General features: G+C 43.9%; 1 protein-coding gene across 2 annotated transcripts in view; it reads left to right on the forward strand.

The window, feature by feature from the left end:
• The window catches only part of CYP4V2 (cytochrome P450 family 4 subfamily V member 2), a 344,463-nt gene extending 337,423 nt beyond the window's left edge, over window positions 1–7,040 (forward strand). For both annotated transcript variants that reach the window (XM_085641978.1, XM_085641977.1), the window contains exon 11: window positions 791–7,040. In XM_085641978.1, the coding sequence (XP_085498104.1) occupies window positions 791–963 (173 nt within the window). In that variant the 3' untranslated portion in view covers window positions 964–7,040. The remainder of the gene's footprint in view (window positions 1–790) is intronic.
• The last annotated feature ends 1,527 nt before the right edge of the window (window positions 7,041–8,567 follow it).

Consider the following 8,567-nt stretch of genomic DNA (forward strand, 5'->3'; position numbering starts at 1 on the left):
ATCGCAAATTACCACCAACTTGAAGTTGGTGGTAATTTGCGATTCCTTATGGCCAAATTGCACTTTTTCTGTGCTTCATACATTGCATTTAAGGAATCTCAATTTGCGATTCCTTAAATGCAATCGCAAAATAGAGAATCGCAAATTTTGCTATTGTTTAATTTGCGATGCCCTTTTGGGATGATACATCCCAAAAGGCATTTTCCCGTTCGCAAACGGGCCGATTCTGAGAATCGTCTCGTTTGCAAACGGGAAAAGGGCTTGATACATATGCCCCTCAATGTTTTTCTTCCTTTAATGTTTTTTGGAAATGTAGGTAAGATTAAGATAAATGTAGACAACCTCCCTACCCCCTTAATGTGACATCATAGACATTTCCACTAGTCTGACTCTTGGTAGTTTGCAGTAATATCTAGATATACAGTAAAGCCTGAAAAGCAGCTTTAATTTCTGATATTTTGTAACACCATTTGTCGAAATGAGCTGTGATGTGTTTTTTCTGATGTTTGGATTTACAAGATTTATAAAAGCAATCAAATGCAAAATGTTTCGCAGCAACAAACCCTCTAAATACGAAATGCATGGAGGTTCTCTAAAACTGATTTGCTCTGAAAACCCCCTCCCTGGAATATTTGTTAGAGATCAACTGTATTTAATGTGATCTGCTGTAGCAAATTTCTGTGTGCAAGTGTCCAAAACCTTCAACAAACACTGCCACATTGCCTTTTCTTGTAAATCTTCTCATAATTGTTTTACTATAAAAATCTTCATTTTTTATTTTTATTTCCAGGACAGCGTTTTGCCCTTATGGAAGAAAAAGTGGTGTTATCCTCGATCCTACGACAGTTTTGGGTGCAAGCAAACCAGAAGCCAGAGGAACTGTGCCTGCAAGGAGAACTCATCCTTCGCCCTAAAGAGGGCATCTGGATCCAACTGAAAAAGAGAGCAGACTTTATATCATAACAAATGAAGGAATTTTATGGAGTAGCATTTCTGTATCCTCTGTTAGTTTGTCCTGCACACAATCCTATCCAGTTAAACAATAACATCTCAGTAGTTCATAACAAAGCGCGTTTTTACCCAGAATGGTATTTTGCCACTAAAATAACAGATGATTCTTGTTAACCAACTCAGTGGTATGCATTTTATCTGCCTTGAAAAGGTGACTGGACCCACAAAAGATTTGAATCCCTGGCCATGAATGTAAAACAGATCCCCGCAGTAGTGTATGTGTTAGTTCACTGCTCCACCTGTGCTGGCTCTCTCACAAGTCGTGCTTTCTTGGCTAGAATGCTGGAAATGAGCTGCACTTTTGACAATTTGAGAATTGTTTTTGGGATACAGGTGTTGTAGCTTCATTCTTTTGCCGCCTTCCCTACCTTCACTCTTAACTAGCTTATACTTGTTGCAGGCGGGTTGATTGTATCTTACAACCGTGTTTCCTATTCAGTCAACACAATTGCAACTAACTGTTCAGATATAGCAATCTTGTTCATTACATTTTTTCAGTCAGTGACATGAACATTTAAATCTCAGGTAAGGTGGGTGCATCCACTCTATACAACCGGTTGTAATAAAGTGTTGGGGTGTAGGGATCACAGAAATTATTTTTACTGCATAGGCTATATGGTTTGCTCAGTGTTGCATAGCCAGGTTATTCACATATTCTCTGAGCACCAACTTCCCAAACCTGTCCATTGTGTCCCTAACAAACGAGTCACTTCCTCATGGATGTTGTAGCATTACCTTGCACGTTTTCTCTTAAAAAGACAATAAAGAAGCACACATTTAGGACATACAAACTGGCCAAATAGAGTGCCATTACAGCCACTTAACAGGGCCTTTTTACAAATGTTTATCAGCTTTATGTAGAATAAAGGCATACACAAGTCAAGAGAAATCCAATAAAATATGAGTTAAGCTAACAAGAAGAGTAAACCTGGATATGACACTAAAGCTGTTTATATTTTACGAATTTCATTAGAAAAGAGGGGAAGAGGCAGAAGGCAGAGAAAGGTAAGAGTGAATGGAGAAAGTAAAAAGTAAGTAAAGACCAATAAGCAATTAAAGATTAATAAGAAGAAAGGTTTTGAATGAGAAAAAAATAGGAAAAGGAAATACAAATGGGAAAAGTAAACAGAGCTTAGAGTAAGCAGACAGAAGAGGAGGTCACGGAGGTTTAACATTTTCGAAAAGGATAGAATTTGTATTTTGCATAGCTATTCTGTCTAAAAAATGGGATAAAGGTAACCAATACAATTGTCTATTTAATGATGCCTTACAAAAGGAGGCAAAAGCAATATCTATTATGGTGACAAGCATTATACCACCATGCTTTAAATGCAATATTAGAGGAACACGCGCCCACTCTAACCCTACTTAATGGGCGAGGCTCGGACGCGCAGCGCCTGACAAGGTTTTCTCTCACTTGCCTCGTTTTAGATCGTTTAAAACAGTTTTATTTTATGCTGGGTGGGTCCCAGTTTTGCTGTTGGGAATTGTAAAGTGCAAAGTGTAATTTTTTATTGTGCTATTGGGGAAGTGCTCATTACTTAGGGGGGGAAGTAATTTTAAAAATCAAACGCTGCTATTTTTTTAATCTAATTGGAGCCTCCTCAACTCCGGTCTCTAAATCAAATCGCTGGCTCCATTATTTCATGTTCCTTGGTGGTGTGTGCAACTCCGCTTTTTCATAGGACTTAGCGGCTGTTTTACTAGTGCTATTTGCCATTTGCGAGTAGCGTTCTAGCTCTCGCACGCTGCACGCGCCCACTCTAACCCTACTTAATGGGCGACGCTCGGACGCGCAGCGGATGCACGCAGCTGGCGCGCCGAAGGCGCGCTTAAGGCAAGCCCGTCTGCGCCAGTCCGCACCAAGTCAGCGGCAGAGGCCAGTCGTGCTGCCCAATTTGTACCTACTATCGGAGCCAACCTCCAGCTGTCAAGTGAGTCCCTTAAATCATTTTGACCGCCCCCCTGCCCTTGTCTTGGGTTCTGGCCCCCACCCTGTCAGAGCCGATTTCTTGAGTGCTGACTGTGGCTTTGCCTTCGATCCTGAGCTCCTCTCGGCTCTCACTAATGCTCCAAAAAGGCAGCGTATGAAATTCGCTTTGATAAATGCCAGATCAGTGAGGAAACATCACTCTGAGGTCTCTGAATTACTGACGGACAATGCCCTTGACTTATTGTTCATTGCAGAGACCTGGCTGGACGTTGGTTCCAACCCCATCATTGCATTGGTTACCCCTGTTGGTTTTAAATTCTGTAGGGTTGACCACCCTGCTGGCAGAGGAGGTGGTGTAGCGATCCTCTATAGAGAGAATGTAATATTGAATAGCGAGGTTTCCACCCTATGGGATGGGTGTGAGGTCTTGGATTTTAGCATCCATCTTTCGGATCATTTTACATTAGGCGGTTCTCTTATCTATCGTCCCCCTGGCTTAGCCAGTGCGTTTTTGAAATCATGTGGGGATGCGCTAGCTGAACGCTCACTACGCTTTTCCCACTATGTGGTTCTAGGGGATGTAAATCTACATCTTGACCAACAAGATACAAAAGAGTCGGTTGCTTTCCTTGACTTTCTTCAACTTGCTCACCTTACCCAGTAGGTTTCTTCACCCACGCATCGGGGTGGCCACATTCTCGACCCTATCTGCTCTAATTTCCCATTGGTAGTGGACGATCCTGTGCCGGTCCCTTGGTCGGACCATTTCTTCATCGGTTTTTCCTGGGACACTAGTTGGCCAGTTCAGTCTTTGCGCTCTCTCTGTCCTCCATCGTTTACTAAAATTGATGCTTCTCAATTTAAGATCTCCTTGGCTGCTTCTAGGCCCCCACGCCAACAAGATCTTACAGGGTGTGTGGTCGGGTTCACGAGGTGGATTGCGGATGCAGTGTCCTCTCTTTTGTCGCCCCGCCCATCCAGGCTTACCAGGGAATCACCCTCTAAACCGTGGTTCCAGCTGGAGCTGAAAGTCCGGAAACATGAATGCAAGGCGCTGGAGCGGGCCTGGCGCTCTAGTGGCTATTGTCCCTTGGCAAAGCTTACGTTGAGATCTAAACAAAAGAGCTATTACGCAGCGATTGTGGTGGCTAAAAGTCAATACTTTACAACGCGGATTGACCAGGCGATTAATAACTCCAAAGAAATCTTCTCAATAGTAAAAAGCTTTATGTCTCCGATAGCCCTGGTGCGTCCCGGTCTTGTTACAGAGGATTGGTGTAATATACTGGCCAGGTTCTTTCTGGGCAAAATTCTGGATATTCAATCTACCTTTCCCACTAACACTCATACATCTGCCCGAGGCATCTCTGTCTCTCGGTCACCAGAATCTTCTCACAATTTCTCCTCTTTTTTGGTGGTGGATCTCTCTACTTCCCTTAAAATGTTGATGGCCTTTAAATCAGGCTCGCCCACAGATCCCTGTGCGGCCAGACTTTTGGCTTCCGTTGCGGACTGTGTTAATCCGGAGGTCAATCAGATTATCAATATGTCATTGCAGGAGGCCTGCGTTCCACCTTCTTGGAAGCAAGCTAAAATTCTTCCCCATCTTAAGAAACCATCTTTGGACCCTCTCTCCCCAGGAAATTATCGTCCCATTTCTTTGCTTCCTAGCCTGGCCAAGGTTTGCGAAAAGGTGGTCACCAATCAGCTCACGGATTATGTCAAGGCCTCTGGCCTGCTCCATCCTGCGCAATCAGGGTTTCGGGCGGCTTTCAGTACTGAGTCTGCCTTACTGGAGGTGTCGGAGGCAATTAGAGAGTGCCTTGATGCCGGGGAAAGGGCAGCACTGGTTATGCTGGACCTCTCGGCAGCCTTTGATACGGTGCCCCATGCCCTGCTTCTCGATCGCCTCCACGAGATTGGAATCTCTGGGTCGGTGTGGGGCTGGGTTAGGTCCTTTTTAGAGGGCCGCTCTCAGCAGGTATGGCTTCCCCCGTGCGCCTCGGCTTCACAGATAGTGGCTACTGGCGTTCCTCAGGGGTCATCCCTTAGTCCCCTCCTTTTTAACATCTATGTTACTCCGCTTATTTATCTGGCGGAAACCTTGGGGGCTAAGTTGATGGCCTACGTGGACGATACTCAACTGCTGTTTTCCTGGGGTCGAGACGAGGTCTCTGTCCTCCCTGCTCAACAGTGTCTTTCCTCAGTTTTTCGCTGGCTCGCCCAAGCTCAGCTTAAATGTAACGAGGAGAAATCAGAGATCCTCTTGTATGGCTCCTTCCCGGACGACTTCAGAAGGAAACTATGGCCTCCTGGGTTTCCACTCCCTTGTTCTAAGGGTGACTCTGTCAAGAACCTTGGCATCTGGTTTAGCGAGAACCTGATTTTTTTCCTCGCAGGTAAAGAAGCTAACAGGCTCCTGTTTTAGCATCCTCAGGTCTTTGAGGAAGTTTCTTCCTCTTTTGCCCAGAGCTGCAAAGGAAACTGTGGTTCGTGCGCTAATCCTCTCGCGCCTTGACTATGCCAAGGCATTGTATGCTGGCATTCCGGGTTACCTGTTGGATAAACTGCAGGTGATCCAAAATGCGGCTGCCTGGCTTCTGCTGGGCCTTTCAAGCAGATGTAGTGTGCGTTCACACTTGCGATTGTTGCATTGGCTTCCTGTCAAGGCCCGCATAAAATTCAAAATCTTATCCATCGCGCATAAAGCCTTGTATGGTTTGGGCCCTTCCTACTTAACGAATAGGCTGGCCTTCTATGCCTCGGTACGACAGCTGCGTTCGTCTTCTCAACTTTTGGCAGAGACTCCTCGTTTTAAGCGCTTAAGACTGGGCGGCTGCTCTTTCTCCCGGCTGGAGGCTCAGGCTTGGAATGCACTGCCATTGACTCTGAGGGGTATTAAAGACCCTGCGATTTTTAAAAAGCATTTAAAAACCCTCCTGTTTTAGACCTCTTATCTCTGGGTGTGTTATCCTTGTCTGGTTCGCGCCGGGACACTCCTTGGAGTATCTGTGCGCGTTACAAGTGTATATAACATAACATAACATTCAAGGCGGTCCTTCTGATGAGAAAGCCAGGCAGTCTTGAACAGGAAAAACAAACTGACCCCATGCACTGTGAGAACGCTCAGTGCTCTAGGGTTGTTGATGTGTTTAGTTTTTTAACAACAAACTCTTGCTTTGGGAGCTTTTTGAGGAAAATCAAATAAAGTTTGCTAAGTGGGAAAAAGAAACATGGTACTTGTTCAGCAAAGTTCTGTGCCTTGAGTGCAATAGCCACACTGGCAGGTGTGCCAAAAGCTTTAGAGTTCCCCTCCAGGCAGGGGAAGATTTTTAACTATGGTGATTAATGCTAGACATGGGGAACAGGAAGCAGAGGCTATAGTCTCAGGTGAACTAGCAGGCCGGCTGTCCTCTGGTCAATCTTTAAGGGATTCCCCTCCTTATAACAATGAGACTTTAGAGGGACCTTGCCGAATGGGAAACCTCAGTGGCTGTGACTGTGCCGCTTACTTTATGGGTGAGTACAGGAGGATAGGTAATGCAGAAATTCCACACTGCATTTCCATAGTTGAATAATATTCCCTGAAAAATAACTAAACCTCTATTAATTTCAAACTTACAGTGTCCCATTTTGACTTTGGGATTTCAGTGGTTTTTATAATGCCTGGTTTGAAAGATGGTTGTAATTGGTGCCTTCTACTGACCTCCAAGGTGCCTTGAGAAAGAGCACAGCAGCCTTCTAAAATTTTGGACCCAGCACTTCCTCGAGTAAACATCCAGCAGAATTAAATGATAAAAAGAGTGTGAGAAAGACATGAGATATAATTATTGGAGGAGCGCATGCTTTGGTGAATAGACATATATTTCGAAGGCATTCACATACTATTTTATGTATCTTTATTTCTGTCAAAGCTGATTGCCACCTTGGACATTTTCTATAACCGCGACATGAAAATATTCAGATGATTGTACAGCATTGTATATGAATGTTAATAGGTACAGAAAATCAAATTTACAGCACTAAACAGTGAACCTCAAATATATTGCTACCTCACACCCAAAAAGAAATATAAATAAAGATGCTTTATGTGGCATGCTATTCTTCCCTTCTATAAGCTAAATGTAGCGTTATATACAGCTGTTTGAAAGGTTTCAACAGATGTTGACATCATTTGTGAAAATGTGTGGTGTCCTTGTGTATCTATATATTACATGTTGAGGTCATTTTATTACACACAATTGAATGTAATAAAAAAACATATATTCTAGAGACCCATGAAATTTAGAAAGTGTTTCATGGTCATCATATAAATCGTAAACTGAGTCAGATTGGTTTTCGAGTTGTATACCCTACAAGATAAATGCTAAAACAGCATATGTATATTATACATCTTTGATGTAATACTGCTATCAAGGGGTTCCAGTGACATCATAAACTACAAGGCTGAAAGCAGAGTGGTTTGAAAATGTCACAAGAACACCAAAATGGCAATATAATGCCTTATTACTTGTTACCCTCTATGTGTTGTTTTAATTCTATCTACATAGACCGATATATATATCCCAAACACTGTATCAAACACCAGCACAAGCATGAGGGTACTTGCCAATCCCACTGTATGTACAAAAGACCCCATAGTCCGTTGTAATGAAGATGCTCCACTCCATTGGCTTTGTGCATTGGTATTATTGATTTCATATCACCCATGGCAGAAGGTCAAGTTGTTTTGGCATTTCCGCCTTGTACATAACCACTGGTCTCCTAGCCTCATGCATATTGCTGGTGCCTCATGCCCATTGGCACATGTGGGCTCTGCAATGGAATCTTAACCTTCAATGGGTGCAGTATTTCCTGTCAGATAACATCCATGTCTCAGATATACAGGCAGGACCTTCAGTGGTAGATGCCAAACTGACGGGTGATGATTCTTTTTGCCTCACCCGGACCTCACTTTAGTGATGGGTGCATTCAGTCTGGACTGGGGAGGTCAACTTGGCTAATCGGAGATCATAGGACTTTGGCTTTTGATGCAGCAGTGCCACCATTTCAACCTAATGGTGCTTCGCACCTTCCGCCTTGCCCTCAAAGCCTTTTTGCCTTCCATTAGACTAGGTGTGTCCGTGCTCTGATGAACAACACAACTGTCATGTGGTACAGCAAAAAGCAGGGTGGTGTGGTTTACCATGGCCTTTATTGAGAGGTTCTCAGGGTGTGGAGGTGGCTGAATCCGCTCAGGATCTCTTTAATGGTCAAACACCTGGCAGGTTGTTTGAAGGTCATATTGGACCAGCACAGCAGTACACCTGCGTCCAGAGGTAGCACAGGGCATCTTCATTCAGTCGAGTTTGCCCTGGATATATCTTTTCACTACCATAGAGAATGCTCAGTGTCTGTTCTTTGCGGCCTGGACTTTCCTCCTCGAAGCTCTGTCGGAGACACATTCCACCTTTTTTGACTCTTAGGACTCCTTTATGGATCCCTACCTGTACCACTGATTATGCAGGTTCTGAGAAAGGTAAAAAAGAACAAAGAATAGCTCATCTAGTTAGTCATGTTTTGGGCTCCGTGAGTCTTGTATGCTGACTTGCTGAATCTGAGCATGTGTCTTCAACTTTGGCTG

This window comes from Triturus cristatus, chromosome 2_2, assembly GCF_964204655.1.
Source record: "Triturus cristatus chromosome 2_2, aTriCri1.1, whole genome shotgun sequence".
Lineage (NCBI taxonomy): Eukaryota > Metazoa > Chordata > Amphibia > Caudata > Salamandridae > Triturus > Triturus cristatus.